This window comes from Diadema antillarum, unplaced genomic scaffold, assembly GCF_040938485.1.
Source record: "Diadema antillarum isolate AM-2024a unplaced genomic scaffold, OU_Dant_1.0 seq00001774_RagTag, whole genome shotgun sequence".
NCBI lineage: Eukaryota > Metazoa > Echinodermata > Echinoidea > Diadematoida > Diadematidae > Diadema > Diadema antillarum.
Genome location: NW_027272455.1, coordinates 67,388 through 85,385, shown reverse-complemented (window position 1 = coordinate 85,385; position 17,998 = coordinate 67,388). Strand labels below are relative to the sequence as shown.

At 38.3% G+C, this 17,998-nt stretch overlaps 1 protein-coding gene across 1 annotated transcript; it reads left to right on the top strand.

Annotated features, from left to right (window-relative positions):
• The first annotated feature begins 569 nt into the window (after positions 1–569).
• On the top strand, positions 570–17,159 carry LOC139712218 (translation initiation factor eIF2B subunit epsilon-like). Its single transcript, XM_071624056.1, has 15 exons — positions 570–693; positions 3,465–3,589; positions 4,050–4,235; positions 4,827–4,998; positions 6,263–6,418; positions 8,710–8,795; positions 9,348–9,467; positions 10,169–10,269; positions 10,800–10,945; positions 11,320–11,578; positions 11,758–11,877; positions 12,616–12,830; positions 14,010–14,090; positions 16,094–16,252; positions 17,097–17,159. The coding sequence occupies exons 1-15, from the start codon at positions 571–573 to the stop codon at positions 17,157–17,159; spliced, it is 2,112 nt and encodes a 703-aa protein (XP_071480157.1). The 5' UTR covers position 570.
• Positions 17,160–17,998: the final 839 nt, after the last annotated feature.

Sequence of the window (17,998 nt, the reverse complement as noted above, 5' to 3'; positions counted from 1 at the left end):
TGAACCATTTCCGCAAGGGCTGCCATTTTTGCTGTGTTGCTGTTGATGATGTTCGTCGTTCGTGAACCCCCCCGGCCGCGTGTTTTTTTTAGACGGCGCAGATTGGGGACCCTAAAAATCTATTGGGGATTCTATCCCTAAACCTAACCCTAATCCTAATCCTAACCATCAAACCCTAACCCTAACCCTAACCCTAACCCCAACCCTAACCCTAACCCTAACCCTAACCCTCACCAAAAACCCTAACCCAACGTTTTTCCCATAGGTTTAACACGCACCATGCCCCAATCTGTGCCGTTTAAAAAAAAAAAAAACGCTCCCCCGACCCCCCCCCCCCATGGCCATTAGCCCCCGTCCCCCCCCCCCCCCAACCCTAACCATAACCCTAACCATAACCAAAAACCCTAACCCAACGTTTTTCCCATAGGTTTAACACGCGCCATGCCCCAATCTGTGCCGTCTTTAAAAAAAACGGTCCCCGCCCGATCGCTCAGCCTTAAATCGATTTATATTGAGTCATGAATCGATTGTAATATTTCATCATCCTGTTCGCAAAAATAACACAAGATCATGTCGAAGAAGGCGAAGGGAAAAGGAGATAATTCTCTGGAGCAGGAGGATGTTTTACAAGCAGTGGTAGTTGCAGATAGCTTTAATACTAGGTTTGCACCAGTGACTCTTGAAAAACCACGTGTAAGTGTTGATATCCAGCTATGCCATGCTTCACACCAAGTGTATGTTGCAATCGCATATGGTCCTGCTATTAACAGTCCCACCTACTGATAAGGATGGTGGTGATGCGAGGTCATGTTATTGGTCGATATGGTTATGGTCATGCTGCTGCATGCTGCATGCTTGTCGGGTCTTCACTTGTTTCAATGCTTCTTCGTCTGCTTTGCTTCGCGATATGATTTATGAATGCTTTTAACATATTGATATTTTCAGTGCATTGTCAGTATTCAGCTGAGTCTAAATGCTTGTTTTGTCTTCAAATAAACTTGATTATTATCTGGTTCATTCATCGATATTTAACGAAGGTTTTCAATAAGCTACTAACGCTATTACAGTTCGGGAAACCCACTCACAAGGGGGGCCCCTCCTTATAAGTAACCCGTCCCCCTTATAAGTAACCCCGTCCCCCTTATAAGTAACCCCCGGGGCACCCCTTATAAGGAGTCTCCACGCTTTTTTGCAATGCAACGCGAAAATGAAAGGACTGCGGCAATTCGCTTGATTATGTCCATAAAGCTTCACAAGTTTCCTAGTTACTCACGAAATTTGAGCAAAATCGGTTTGAGGCATCATATCTAAAATCATGGATTTAAATGCGATGTCAAACGACCCATGCGAATGCTGAAATGCGAGCGATTACTGGCGTGAGTGTCGCCAGGCGCGGCGGCGCGGCAATGCTTGAGTGCAGACGTGGCGACCGAGTACTGTACTCAGTCGCCACGTCTGCACTAAAGCATTGCCGCGCCGCCTCAGTCGCCACGTCTGCACTAAAGCATTGCCGCGCCGCCGCGCCTGGCGACACTCACGCCAGTAATCGCTCGCATTTCAGCATTCGCATGGGTCGTTTGACATCGCATTTAAATCCATGATTTTAGATATGATGCCTCAAACCGATTTTGCTCAAATTTCGTGAGTAACTAGGAAACTTGTGAAGCTTTGTGGACATAATCAAGCGAATTGCCGCAGTCCTTTCATTTTCGCGTTGCATTGCAAAAAAGCGTGGAGACTCCTTATAAGGGGTGCCCCGGGGGTTACTTATAAGGGGGACGGGGTTACTTATAAGGGGGACGGGTTACTTATAAGGAGGGGCCCCCCTTGTGAGTGGGTTTCCCGAACTGATTACAATTAAAGCTATTTCAAAGTTAAACCGTTTCTGAATCAGCAATAGTAAGAATGGTTACATCATTTAGGGTTCTATGAAGAGTGTAGGTGCCGATATCTAGACTAGAATCTACAAATCAATCATGACAACATCTGAATATTTGTTCAACTGACAACAATGTGCATTTTATATCACTATTATTAAACTTCTATTTATCTCAATTTTGATTTTGTTGAATAGATAGACTACATTATATAATTTCACAAAATCCCAAAATATATCACCTTGATATGATAATCCACCAGAATCCATCCGGCCCCTCCAGAATTTAGACGTGTGCTAAACCATGTAGCGCGTTCGATATCAATGCGCTGTAACCAGTCGCTGATGCGGTTAGTTGCAAGGTTGAATGCATATGCGAGATGTTGCGGCACCCGTTGGTGATTGAAGTCTGGCGAGTCGGCACATTTGACATACATTCAACCCCATTATGTTTAGTGACTGCATCAACACGTCTGGAGATTTTGTTTTTCTTTTGTTTGTTTTTTTTGCGGATAGACTTATGCTGTCACACTCTGGACTGAGCTCGTGATAAGCGAAAAATCAGAATGGGGTATTTCTTGATTTTTAGCATTTCCTCGACGACCCTGATTCTTATTAAACACTGGACTTAATTTGTGAGGGCTTTGAAAAAGTTTCAGCAATTCTGCATATCTGATGGCAAAATTTAGGATTTTTGATGGATTTTTGGAGTTGACTAAGGGACTTTCTTGTTGTGACCGACAGTGCCAGTATGTGAAATGATGTGATATGATGTAATATAGCATCCTGAAGTGCATGATTGCCCGCTTCTAGCTGCGATGCAAAAGAATTAAGAGGATGCGTTTTTAAACTGGATGGTAACTAAAAACTGTGTCTAAATGAGCTTTATACTGCTTCAAACTACATGTAGCACAACAAACGTCATTAAAGGCTGTGTGTGTACCTGTTTGTCAAGCTGTATCTGCTCACTAATGTATGCATAGATGTTCTTTATGTTTGTCAACTAGAATCTGGTCTATTTACAACACATCCAACAAGTCAATATCAGTGTAATAATGTATGTGTTTAGGTTCATAACATAGATAAGAACCAAAGGTGTGGACAAATATGGATCATGGTTATGCACTTTTCATTGGAATTTCGGGAACTCCCTCCTTGATTATAAAACAACAACAACCACAAAACTGAACTGGGTTCATTGACTTATTCCCATCATTCTAGCTATCATTATTTTCTCACAAAGTCTGTATAACAGTGTTAATCATAATATCTGTGACCACCCTGTGGATACATCATATTGAACTTCCCAGGCTCAGGATTGGATCTGTGGAATGGCCCTCTACAAGTCTGTAACTTACTGGGCATCATCATAGGTAATTCAGATATTTAAAAAAAGAAGAAGAAGAATTATTCTATTCCAACTGGACTAATATTTCTCAATTCTAATCAAAGGCTTGAGGTGAAACTTAATATCAAAAATCATTATCGTGCTGACATTATGTTTAGTTGATGCATGCATGATGCAATCATTTACAAGTATGATATTATGATATAAAGATAATGCTTTGTTTTTCTCTTTCATTCCCAGGCTTTGCTTCCTGTAGTAAACTGCCCAGTTATAGATTACACCCTTGAGTTTCTGGCAACCAATGGTGTCCAAGAAATATTTGTCTTTTGCAGTGCCCATGCTGATCAAGTCAAGCATCATATAGAGTAAGTTTGAGAAATATTGTTATTATGGTTGTATATTTCTGTTTTAATAATCAATATTCTAGCAGCAAAGTATCATCATTGTAATGCATAGCTTATGTCTTTATCATTTTACTGGCTATTCTTTACATTCATAGTGATATAAAGGTTTTTACTCTCCTGCTCAATTGTTTTTGTTTACTTGTCTGTATTTAGAGCAAGAATGTGTGTCAATGGTATGATTTTAATCTCCAAGTAGATCATTATCAAAGGGAACTATAAAATGAAGCTTTCAGAACTGCATGCAAAAACATGCAAGGTTTGATTTTAGCCATGATAGTGTATATTATATAATTCAAAGATGAGTCAAACAATGTTTTCCCTTTTTAATTCCTGTCTAATGCTGTAATTTTTTTTTTTTTTTGTAGAGCACTACTTCAAACTTTATTGGTCCTATTAACCCAATTTAATTTTCTAATAACAGACAGTGCAAGTGGAACCAGAAGACCTCACCATGCAAGGTGATCCCCATCCTGTCTGAGGGCTGCCACTCCCTTGGTGATGCCTTGAGGGAGATGGAGAGGAAGTCCCTCATCCGGTCTCACTTTGTCCTCGTCACTTCTGATCTCGTCTCGAACATGAAGCTGAAGGGAGTCCTAGAAACCCACAAGTATGTGTAGGGGAAATCAGTAATATACTTTTTGCTTATACAAATGGATATGGCATGAACCTTTTATTTTTACAAGAAAAAAATCACAAAATCTTAATCTTAAACTATCAGATGGTTTCCTTTTAATAATGCTTTAACAATTTTCTTTCTCAAGCTTTAGTTTAGTGTTTAGATATCTAGTCAAGTAATCTTTTGCTGTGTGTTTTTCTCTCGGTGTGTTTGGTTCATGAATGATGGATTTATGGTGCCTGGATGCAGCCAGATTTACAGTTGTGTGTTTGCAATGTCAGGAAACATGCTGTCCAAGGATTTAGATTGAAGTGGTCTCAATTTTTGACCCTCCAGATGCTGAATGCATGTGCGATGCAGTGATTTGAATGAGGGGTTCTGTGATGTAATGGGATAATGCTATGATGTGCATCTATAGTACTAGGTAATTTCCAGTATCATGTTCACAGGCTTGCAGGATGAATTTAATGACTATTTGCACCTGCTTTGAAGAATTTTAGTAACAATAAACTTGGATATTTTGCAGCCACTGTGTCACTGGCCATTAAGGCAATAATTATTCCCGACCTCTTGCTTCCAAAGGACACGATTTCAAAAAGATAAGCTTGCAGCCATCACACTGGTGTTCAAGGAGGCATACCCAGGTCATAGGTCACGTTCCCAGGAGGAGGAGTTTGTCATCACTGTGGATGCCAATCAGCAGATAAATCACTACCAGAAAGTGCAGAAGAAGAAGGACATTCGGCTTCCTGCTGTGAGTAAAAGCTTCAAAGCTTTATCTAAATGTCAAGAGATCATTTCTGTGAGGACCTGTTGCTGTGATTACAAACTCATTTCAGTGCCAAAATCCTCTATGGACCTTTGTAATTTGTCAAAGTGAAATCGCCTTGTAGGGGTGATCTAAATGCCTGATTTTGTGCATTATTGTTCATTTGCAGCTACTTTCATCCATCATGGTAATAAGAAATATTAATTATGCTCTATTCTGTAAAGTGCAAATTACAAAACTTCTGTCTGCTTTGAGTAGGAATTCATGGATTTAAAGAGATTAAAGCTGAGAAGTACAAAAAGTACACAGTTGGAGAACATGAAAAGATGGCGAATATAAACACAAAACAACAGGAAAAGATCCAAAATTCACATAGATTCCAACAGGTAAGATTTAAGATGAGGCTTGAATTGATCAAGAGAGGAGTATTAATTCAAACCATTGGCGAATTGATATAACGGACTCTCAAGTTTTATTACCACTTTTGTTTATTTGTTTGTTTGTTTGTTTGTTTGTTTGTTTGTTTGTTTTTATTCAGTGTGGTAATGTCCTGTCTAGTGCATTTTCACCAAGGGTATTGAATGTAATCTCTTCTGTTTTCTGATGTTTCATTCTCTCCATCTATTTGAAGATATGTTGAAGTGATACCAGGGGTAACTCAAAAGCTACCAATAACTTCCTTCTAACTGGTTACAAGGATGAAATGTGACAGGGCAATTCACTCAGAATGACTTGTATGTAATTCACCTTCCAGATTAAGGGCCAAACCTGACATAGTTCAGATGTTCATTATATCACTGATATTGCCTTTTTGGCTATAGCGCCATAACTAACAAAGTTTTTATCATACTGAGTACATCAATGTCGTTTGGAAATGTAGAAGACTGATTGTTTCCATTATAATGGACCATGAATTCAAGGTTAAAGGTCAGTATGAAGAGTTACCTTGCATTTAGTACTTCATGACAAATTGAAATGATTACCTCACCATTTGTGTGTTACGTAAAAGACTTCTCAAATTTTATCCAAAATATGAAGATTAGTTGAAGATTCAGCATGAATTCATGAGGTAGGTCTGACATTTTGTTAAGAGGTAACATTTTACTTCATATCTTTTTTTCTTGTTTAATTTTGTTGTTGTTGCACAAACTCAAAATTCTACAGTGTATGTAATTTATACACAGCATTTGAGTCTGAAATTCATTGTATTGTTTTCCCTTGTTCTCCTTGTTTTATTTAATCATGGCAGAGATTATTCAAGGAGAACAACCACCTGAGTGTGAGGTATAATCTCCTCGACACTCACATCTGCATCTGTTCTCCAAGGGTCTCGGAGCTGTTTGTAGACAACTTTGACTACCAGACCATGGAGGATTTTATTCGGGGAGTGCTGGTGTCAGAAGAGGTGTGCATTGTGTAGACCCACCTGTAGAAGAGAATAGACCATAAAAGTCTGATTTTTTTTTTTTTTTTTAAGTTAAAAACCAGTTGCAGTGAATTGGTATTTAAAGGAAACCAAAACCCAAAGAGAAATGTGGATTGAGGGAAAGCAGCAACATTAGTAGAACACATCAGTGAAAGTTTGAGGAAAATCGGACAATGGATGCAAAAGTTATGAATTTTTAAAGTTTTATTGTTGGAACTGTTGGATGAGGAGACAACTAAACGTTATGATGTCTTGTGTTGACAGCAATATAAAGAAAATATAAATGGAATTCCACAAAAATTCATTTTTCATGAAAATTACACATTCCATCAACTTGCTACTGACATATGTTAAGGGTAGTAATTATTCTCCCTGCTTTCTGAAAGCGGTTAGTCAAGTGCTCTTTCATTATGCTAGAAAAGTGAATTTTTGTGGAATTCCCTTTATATTTTGTTTATATTGTTGTCCACACATGACATCATAACCTCTAGTAGTCTCCTCATCCAGCGGTTCTAACACCAAAACTTTAAAAATGTATAACTTTTGCATCGATTGGATTTTCCTCAAACTTTCACTGATGTGTTCTAATAATGTTGCTGCTTTCACATTTCTCTTTGGGTTTGGGTTTCCTTTAAGTTGGTGATGGATGTATTCAGCGTTTGGGTTCCCTTTTTTGTCGAGCCCACCGGAGGTGAGGGGAGACTAAGGGATCGCCTGCGGCGTCTGTCCGTCCGTCGTCCGTCCGTCTGTCCGTCGTCTGTCCGTAACGCTACAAAAACTTCAATAACTCTTTACTCTGGGCTTCAATTGCAATCAAACTTCAAGGGAAGAGGGGTCATACAAAGTTTCACATTTTACCATACATGAAGGTCACCTCAAGGTCAAAGCTCACAGGCAGGGGTCAATGAACTTTAGGGCCCAATGTTAAGTTTTTATGGCGCATTTCTATTATGGGTCATAACTTTTGATCCATAACTCCATTTGTGACCAAACTTGGATGGTAGATGTCCCTTGGGGAGTGGATGGTCACCACAAGGTCAAAGGTCACAGGCAGGGGTCAATGAACTTTTAGAGCCCAATGTTAAGTTTTTATGGCGCGTTTCTATTATGGGTCATAACTTTTGATCCATAGGTCCGTTTGTTACCAAACTTGGATGGTAGATGTCCCTTGGGGAGTGGATGATCATTACAAGGTCAAAGGTCACAAACAGGGGTCAACGAACTTTTAGAGCCCTATGTTAAGTTTCTATGGTGCGTTTCTATTATGGGTCATAACTTTTAATCCATACCTCCATTTGTGACTAAACTTGGATGGTAGATGTCCCTTGGGGAGTGGATGGTCACCACAAGGTCATTGGTCACAAGCATTGGTCAATGATCTTTTAGAGCCCAATGTTAAGTTTTTATGGCACGTTTCTATTATGGGCCATAACTTTTGATCCATAGGTCCGTTTGTTACCAAACTTGGATGGTAGATGTCCCTTGGGGAGTGGATGGTCATCACAAGGTCAAAGGTTACAGGCAGGGGTCAACAAACTTTAAGGGCTCAATGTTAAATTTTTATGGCATGTTTCTTTTTTGCCATAAATTTTTACTCTTTTATATATCTCTTTTTGTCTGTTATATCTCTTTTTAAAAATCTGTTCTATCCCATTCGCGTACAATTTCTTATACGCGAATGGGCGAGACACATTATGGCACTTGCCTTGTTATGTACCAAGTGTGGTGCTGTTTATTCTAACGATAATGATAGTAAAATTCTACTTCAGTCCTATACCAATCACCTCTTTGCAACACTGTTGTACACGCTCATCAAATGAATAGTTTTCTGTGAGGGATAAAATAACATAGTGAAATTACTATGTATTTTGCCTAGTATTTAGATGTGTACAGAAAGTTAACTTTCACTGATTACTCACCATCTAGACTTACATATCTTGTGAAGTAAGGTGAAATATTATATATTCTTTAAAGTAACAAGAAGTGTTTGAACTATGTCATGAAATTTATGTGTGTGTGGGTTTTTTTTTTTTTCAGTCAACTAAATAATGTGCACCATCACATTTGCTAATAACTGTTAAAGAGCTTTTGGACATTATCCAAAAGGTAGCCCTCTCTCCTATGTTTATTGCCCTTTTTGTGCACTCTTGTGGATGAAAAGTATATGTGAATAATCTTTTAACTAGTACATGTGTGTAATATTCCTAGATAATTTGTTCAACTTGTAAACTTATTCATCTGCTGCCTTTGGCATTCATGTTCGTTTGCAGATTGAGGGAAACAAGCTTTTCATGGAAACCATCCGGGAAGACTATGCAGGCACAATCTCTAACCTTCCTCTCTATGATTCCATCAGGTGAGAAGTTGGAAAAAAGGGTAGAGGTACCCCACTTTGTTATCAATCTCTCCTCATCCCCCATTCTGTGCCCCCCACCCCCACCCCACACACACACACACACACACATTCACTTCACTTGCTATCTTGATTCTACCAACCTCAGATAAATAGATATCCTAGCAGTGAAGAAACATAATATCTGCATACATGAAGTCAGATTTGTTGAACACATACCATACACACCAGATTTATAGTGCTAAATTGATTATATTTTTTCATCATTTATGACTTCTCTGATCTGTGAGTGTGTATGTGAATGATGTGCAACTCTGTCTGTATCACAGAGTGGAATAACACTTCCATATTTTTACCATGACAATAGATTAATACATATGTGTGCTGGTATGATAGCACTACTTAGTCTTCAAAGTTTGGAAATATGATTTAAAAAGAAAACGCTAATATTTCTTTTTTCTTGCTTTTGTCATCATATTTTTGAAAGCTGAATTTTACTCCTCTGATTGATTTTGTTTTGTTTTGTTTTGTTTTGTCTCATATTGTATCTTGCAGTAAAGACATAATCCATAGGTGGTCTTTCCCCTTGGTTCCTGACCATCTATCAGTGTGCGGCTGTCAGTACTCCTTTCGCAGACACAATATCTACGTAGCTAATGATGTGACATTGGAAAGGTAAGACAGATGTCTACACAAACAGCCTGATGACTCGTGCAGGGCATAGTGGCTCAAGATATCTGCTGTATCCATGTTTATGTTCATTGTTCGTGGTAGTCTGTTTGCTGGATATCAGTGGTGCCGTTCACAACAAATTTCTCAGTGAGGTGAATTCTTTATTGATGCTAATATATAAAATATATGAATATAGAGAAAATATTGATAGGCAGTGCCATTTAATACAAATGTTAAATTCATGACCCCATTTAGTGCATAGTAGGCCACTGAGCACAACTGCAGGACATTTGATCCACCCTCAACCATAATTACTGTCATCCATTTAGTGTTGTTGCATGTTTCATGAGCATGTTTCAAACTGCATTGTATAATACCGATTGCGCCATTTCATGCTTTTAATCGAAGTGGCACTATTGAATTGCAATTACATGATATCACACAGACAAGGGTTGTGCACCTTTTACACACTGCTTGGGTGCTGTCAAGGCCAAGCACAGCATGTTTTCAAACAGTACACGTCACTGGCACATGCACACATCCGCGTACATCCAGATACTTTATGATAGAGGGCAGTTTGCATATTATAAAGGCCACTTGGATGTTATAAGGGCAGCTTGGATGCTATCGGTGTCTGTACCTGTATCTGGCAACATGCTATGACTGACTTACTGGAGGGAAGGTATGTTTTGCCTACATCACAGGGACTGTGTGCTGGAGGAGGATGTGGTCATTGGGTCTGGCACTCACATAGGAGCTAACACCAAGGTCAATCATTCCGTCATTGGGAAGAACTGCAGAATTGGTGAGGAAATTGTCCAACTTTTCTGTGAAATGACAATAATAACGGTTATACTATAAAGTATTGATAATGATAATGAGGATAATAATGATGACATTCATAATGATAAGGATAATAAGAATGAAACTTATAGTAATGACTACAATAATGAAATTATTATCCTCACTGTTGATACGTGTTTGTACTCATCTTTGTCATCATTGCCATGATTATAATAGTAGTATTTGTAGTAGTGGTTGTGTTTCTTATTTCTTATTGTTGTTTTTTTTTTGATAAAAGAAAAGGGCTCATGTCTGAAGTAGAATTGTTAGAATCGTTGAGTGACAAGAAGAAAGTAGCTGCCTAAAAATGTAACGCTTATGAGAATACTGACACATCATCTACAAGATATTCTTTTCAGAAAAAAAAAACACAAAAAAACAAACACATGACTTTCGCAGTTGTCCATGAACTTCAGGGAAAGTTCAACATACAAAGAGCATAATCCCATCTAGCACACTGTTTTGTGTTGACCTCTCTCCTATGTACAACAGGTGATGGTGTTATACTGGAGAATGCCTATGTCTGGAATGGTGTGACTATTGAATCCAACAGTCAGGTTCACATGGCTCTCCTGTGCAACGATGTCAGTGTTAAGGAAGGAGTTCATGTTACGCCGGGCTGTGTCCTTTCATTTGGTGTGAGTTTTTTTGTTGTTTGTTTGTTTGTTTGTTTTTCATTTGTGCATCTGTATGTGCGTATGTTCTTTTTATGTGCATGTTTGGTGAACTTTGTATGGAGAATATATCGGAGTATTTTTCCTTTGGGGCTTTTCATCAAGGAATAAGCATAAAGGAAATACTTTGAAGCGATGTGAAAAGATCAGATTGACATTGTGGGTCTTACAAAAAGAGTCCATCTTTCTGACATGACTGCAAGTTTGTATTGATTTCACACACATATTTTAGATGCCTAATGCTCTTGTTTTAGTAGTTAAAAGCACATGTGCGATAACGAACACATTTCACTGAAAATGTCAGAGGCACTGTTGACCTTGTCATTTTTTTTGTGTAGGTCAAAGTTGGTCCAAACATCACCCTACCTCCGGGCACCCTGCTCACCCGAATCCAGCCCTCCATTGCTGGACAGGAGGGAGACGGTTTCCAGGACGATTCGCCGAGGTCGGGGGTCACGCCGGGATCTGGGGAGGTGGACAAGGCTGAGGTGGATGCTGGGCTTGTCGGGGAGGAAGGGGAAGGGTTTCTATGGAAACTTGGAGTTGGCGGCGCAGAAGAAGATGAAGATGATGATGAGCTGATTCAACAGTTGCTGGGTATGTTAGAGATATTTATTCACTTTGTTTCATTTTCAATAGTCATTTTCATTCCAAAGATAATCATCAATGCATACACATATGTACTTCATGATCATTTTCCAAGAAGCTGGAGTTCAGCCTGTGATTGAGGTATATAGCAAAGTGTTAAAGGTTTGATACTTTTGCTTCTGGAAAAGGTCTCAATGTCCTGGATGAGGCAGAGGAAGATGAGGAAGAAGAAGGGGAAGATTCTGAGGATGACTTTGATGATGAGGGACTGTCTCCGCCAGCATCACCTCCTCCTGATGACACCAAATGTAAGTCTTCTGCTCCTTTAAGTGATTTCATGATTACGAGGGGGATATCAATATTCTTTCATTTCACTTATTCAGTCATTCATTTGTTTTGTAGACTGTATGAAAGCAGGCACATTCACAAAAAGAGTGGTCTGTAAATGATTACTAAATAAAGATTAAAAAAATACCACATACAAAAAATATTAACCTACATGTATAGAGGGTAGAATCCTGTGAAACAGACCAATGCCAGTATTGAAGATATCGAACACAACGACCCAGACATTTTTTATTTTTTTTAAACATCAGCTATGAAAGATTAATAGAACGAACCCCAAGAATTAGTGCAATTGTAACACATAGATAAATGTGTTGTCAATGCATGCTTGCACCACAAATTTAAACCCTGAAATGACTACTTGTAATAGAGTTCAGATGTAGAAGTAGATACACAGATATTAACATCTCTCGTGACAATTGTGGTGGTTACCCTGCACATACCTGTGTAATTAATTGTAGTGTAGAAGATTATGATAACTTCAAAATGAAATCCTAGTAGAGTGCAAGCATACATATATATGTATTTTGGGGGTGTATTTTTTTCTTGTATGTAATTGTTTTCTCAAACAATCCCCCCTCCACACAAAATCAAAATGGGCTCATGTTCCCTTGGTCCCATATATTGGCTCATTCTGATCCTGAAACATGCTTTTTGTGGATTCAGCATTGCTGTGATTTGGTCGCGTCTCCCTGCTGTAGTGTTCTACCAGGAGGTCTTTGACAGTCTTCAGAGGACGGTGGAGGAGAACATTAAGGTGGACAACCTGATCCTGGAGGTGAACTCCTCCAAGTATGCCTACAACATCTCCATGCACGAGCTCGTCTCGCTGGTCACCAAGGCGGTGCTGGACCTGCCCCACCACAAGGCATCCGAGCCCCTCGCTCCTCCACAGCTCCTCCTTGCTGTCAAGAAGGTATTGATTGGTGCAATGACTTCTCCCTCAGAGTTCTGTGTTGTATTGCTTTATGCACTTTTGTTACGCATTGTAAAACCAATAGAGATAAAATTACTCCGTAAGCAGTGTGTATGTATATGCTATTAACAATGTGTGTGCTGTACAATGATAATGCACAAACCAATAAATCAAATCAAATCAAATCAAATCAAATCAAATCAAATCAAGTCAACTTTTTTATGGCAGTCCTACCAAATCTCCCTAATTCTGCATTAGGCTCCCTTAAAACATATGAAGAGTTTGTTCGCAAAAACCGATAAGTCCATATTTGCCAAATGGAGATATTTGCGACAAAAGGTCAAGAAAAATAAAGAGAATAATAAGAAAAATTTTGCTTCTTTTGACCATAACTTCAAAAATGTACCTTTATACTGTATGTAGTGACCAATATATCATTTAAAAGGTATTATTTTGTACTTTATGACAGATATCGTACTTGAAAATCTTCAAAAATGGACTTATCGGTTTTTGCAAACAAACTCTTCATATATAGCTCTCTTCTTGCCCTGAAAGGACAACGTAAAAGCCTCCCTGATTTCGAAAATCATTTTTGCCTACAGAGGGGCATTACATACATTTGTACCATACAAGTATCTCCCTGCTTGCTCTTTGGAACTTTTAGCTCACCTGATCCATAGTCTCAAGTGCACCATTGTTCTGATTTTGATGTGTACTGTAAATGTGGGAAAGCCTGTAATGGGATAATTAAGGCTCATTTTCTGTCCCACTCCACCATTAGGTATGTTGTTTGTTTGCTTGTTGTTTTTCTGCCTCCTTCCATCCATTTTCCTTCTTTTTCTTTTTTTTCCCTTATTCTGTTCATTTTCTTTCTGTTCATTCTTCTTTTTTGGTGAGTTTCTTTCTTTTATATTCTGCCTTTCCTCTCTCTTTCTGTCATCTTCCTTCTATTTCTTCTAGCTTTGCATATTGATTGCCTTGTGTCTTGTAACTAAACTAAATGGGTAATTACTTGCTATTCCATATCATATCATTCTGTAGGTACCTTGTGGAAACTTGGGTCATTTTCTCTTATGTATTTTTAATTTGTGCAGCATTACTGTAAAATTATTCACCGATTGCTCTTTAGGGTCAGTCAGTGAGCCTGATTTTGCTCAATGAATTTTCTCCATGTTGCAGTTGTTCGTGAGGTTAAAACCGCTCTTCAGCAACTACATCAAGGGGACTGACTCGCAGAGAGATTGTCTGAATGCTCTGGAGGTAAGATTCAGTGTCAGATTTATGTCTTTTTGTGGTCTCCAGGGAAGTTTTTAGTGGTAATTGGTAATGTAGAGCCATCGTGGAGGGCCCAGGGAAGTCAGACTACCTGTCTTCTATTTGTATTTTTTTTTAAATTAAATGGTGATTATGGTTTCCAATTTCAGTCAGATATTCACGGCATCAAATGTAAACTTATGATGCCAATTTTCACTAGGAGTTTCCTGTAGGATTATTTATATGACTTTTTGTCTGTGAATTTTTATATATGAACATTTCTATTGAGCAGAAAGTAGAACATACTCTGTATAGTATGTTGCATGTCCCTGTATTGAACGTTTCGTAATTTTTTAAAATTCACTTTGAATATTTTCCCCCATTGGCCAATAATGTGACAAACATGATGAATTGGTACATCTGTCCTATAATACTAGCATCAAAAGCACTGGGTCCATGTAGATTAGAAAGGGAGCAATACAAGATGGTGTTAGTCTTTCATGAAAGATATATAAACAGTGCACAGCTGTGTACTCTTCACGTGAATGTTTTGCATGTACCTACAAACCTGTATCACAGTAAAATCGTACCACATGATCTAGCCACATTCTCGAGGCCAAACTTGTCAGGGTGATGACTTGATGATGTTCATGGGATTGACACTACAAAATAATGAGTGAACTAATGGGGTTTTCAGGAGTGGTTTTCAGGCTCTATAGTTTTCCATGTCATTTCGTGAGGACTAGAAAACTTTAAAGGGGAATTCATCTAAAATTTACTTGTAAATTCAATAAATTCAGAAATATCGACACATTATGAACTTGAGGAAAATTGGACAGTCTGCTCAAAACTTTTGGATAAATTCATGTTCCATCAGTGCCGGATAAGAAGACTGCAACAGTTTATGATATCACAATTTGGCAACAATTTAAAGAAAATATGCAGAGAATTAAAACATGTTCCTTTTTAATTTGAAAAGTAGATATTCCTGTGACTTTTTACCAACATAATGTTAAGAATAGTGTTAATTTCCCTGCCTTCTGAGAGAGGCAAGTCAGTTGCTCTTTTGTTAAGCTAGAAAAATAAATATACTCCGATTTTTTTTTTCCTTCAGAATAAGCCAAGTTTCACTGATTTGTACTACTAACATTTATGCATTCATCGTAAAATCTACATGTATATTTTGGGTAAGTTCCCCTTTAACCCTATTTTGGGCTATTTGAGACCAAGTTTCAGATCTCGGCCGCCGATAGCGCGATCGCAGCAAAACTTTGCCTGAACATAGAGCCGGATGTCAACTACAAGATTACATGGTCATACAATAGAAAAATGTTGATTTTATATTTTTTAATAAATTAATTATGCAAATTTACGCATGAAATCATATTTTAACCTATAAGTCCTTCAAAAGGAGTGAAGGATTGCTAAATTTTTGTGTCAGAGTTCCTCAAGACACATCAAACAATTTTCTTGTAAAAAAATAGCGCAATCAAAATCAGTTTCTTTTGTTTTTTATTGTTTTGTTTATTTCTTATGTATTTTATCGTTTTTTTCGACCTTTTGTTTTCTATTATTTTTTTGCCAAAATTTGTTGCAGGCACTTTTTCAAACTTATCTACATTAGAATTGATTAATTTCAATGTTCAAAAGTTGAAATAATCTGATTCTTATCAATTAAACAAAAACAATTTGCATTGGATTTGCACTCGAAATCATGAATTTGAGCTGTTTTCGGGTTGACATACATATGCAAAACATTGCATAACTTCAGAACGGTGTACCCGGACGTTGCAAATTTGGTCTCAAAATACGCGGGAGACTTCAATGAAAAAAGTCACGAAAATCTTTGCGCGTTGCGGAATCGTGGCACGAAATGTCGAGGGGGGGGGGGGGGGGTCAATTTGACCCTCCCGTTAAAATAGGGTTAACTTGGGTGTACTGTCTACCGACTTGTAAATCCCTTCTGGTTCTCAGCTCACAATGATTGTCTTTCTCCATGTTGAATGCAGGATTACAGTCTGTCGTGTGACTCCATGGCAACCATCCTAGTTAAGCTAATCCACCATCTCTATGATGCCGATGTCCTATCAGAAGATGTGATCCTGAAGTGGTACCATGGTGAGGTGGACGACGACAGGGGGAGGCAGAGACAGGAAGTGAGGTCAAAGGTGAGAGCGGGAATGCATTGATGTATCTCCTCTGTGTGAATGATTTTTCTTTGTATGATTTAAAGGACAAGTTCACCTTTATAAACATAAGTATTGGGAGAATGTAGCAATATTAGTAGAACACATCATTGAAAGTTTGAGGAAAATCAGACAATCCGTTCAAAAGTTATGAATTTTTGAAGTTTTTTTGCAGTACCCGCTGGATGAGAAGACTACTGCAGTGTATGAATAACTTAGATGTCACATGCGTACAACAATATAAGGAAAATATAAAGAGAATTTCACAAAATTACATCTTTTGAAAAAAGTACACATTCCCCTGACTCGTTACCGATAAATGTTATGGGTAATATTATTCCCCCTGCCTTTAGAAAGAGGCAAGTCAATTGCTCTTTTATTATGCGAAAAAAATGAAAATATGTTGAATTTTCTTTTATATTTTCTTTATACTGTTGTACGCATATGACTCACAAGCTGTAGTAGTCTCCTCATCCAGCGGTTCCAACACAAAAATTTAAAAGATTCATAACTTTTGCATCGATTGTCCAATTTTCCTCAAACTTTCACTGATGTGTTCTACTAATATTGTTGCATTTTCTCAATCCTTATGTTTATGAAGGTGAACTTGTCCTTTAACATGATGCATGAGTTATTGTAAGTGCATGTGATGGTTCATAAGTTAAGGAACATGTGTACTTGTTGAGACTCTTATTCCTTGTAAGATTCACTACAATGCGAAAGTGACAAATGTGGATTAAAAAAGAATGAAATGACCAAGAACGAGATGACCAATAGGGATGTAATTAATAATGGTCCTTTGAATACTTTTTTTTTTTTTTTTCAGGTGGCTCCATTCATCACTTGGCTAGAGGAGGCAGAGGAAGAAAGTGAAAGTGATGAAGAGTGACCAAAAAGTAGAATTTTCATCGGCTGATCATACACTTGTGTTATGTAATCAAAATCAGGTTGAAAATGGGCACACAGGCATGACAGGGGTGAGAAGAAAGACTCGGACACGTGTTTAATTAATACTTGGCAACACTTTGAAGGCATCAGCCCTGTGTATGATGAGACCTACCAACCATAGCATAATCTTGTCTGAGGAAGGCTATTGGTGTTGGTCACAGCATTGCCAATGCCTGTCTGTAGACCAGACCGTTCCTTGGCTTGGCTGCAAAAACTGATTAACAGAAAACATATAGTGTCCTTCGACACAGCTCTTCCCCCAAATCTCATTCCCTGTGTTGGAGCCACAATTCAGTCACCGGAAATGGAAGGAGCACCGTTTTTCCTGTGAATGTCTCATAAAGCATCGTGCTATAATGTTCACTGAACGAGTCTCCCTTGCTGTGTGTTAATGGACATTGTTAAGTTGTATGCCTGTCACAGCACCTGTAAGTCTGTCCTGCCCGTGTACAAGGTACAAGAAGAGCTCTGCAGCATCTCAGTCTGACAGCTTTCCTCATATTTGATGTAGGCCTGCGGGTAAGGTACCTTATTTGGAGCAAAAAAATATCACCCAAATATCTTAAAGGGATGGTACAGTATTGGTGGAGATGAGAATTGGGCTTTTAACTTTTTGTGAGATACCAAGAAAACACTTATGATATGGTACAGAGCATACCATTTTCAGAGGAATTCAAAGTTTATTTGATGAAAATCGGGTTTGGAATGACTGAAACATCCAAAAACAAAGTAAAACAAAGCGATCGTAATAAAGTGTGGGTCCCACACTTTATTAGAATT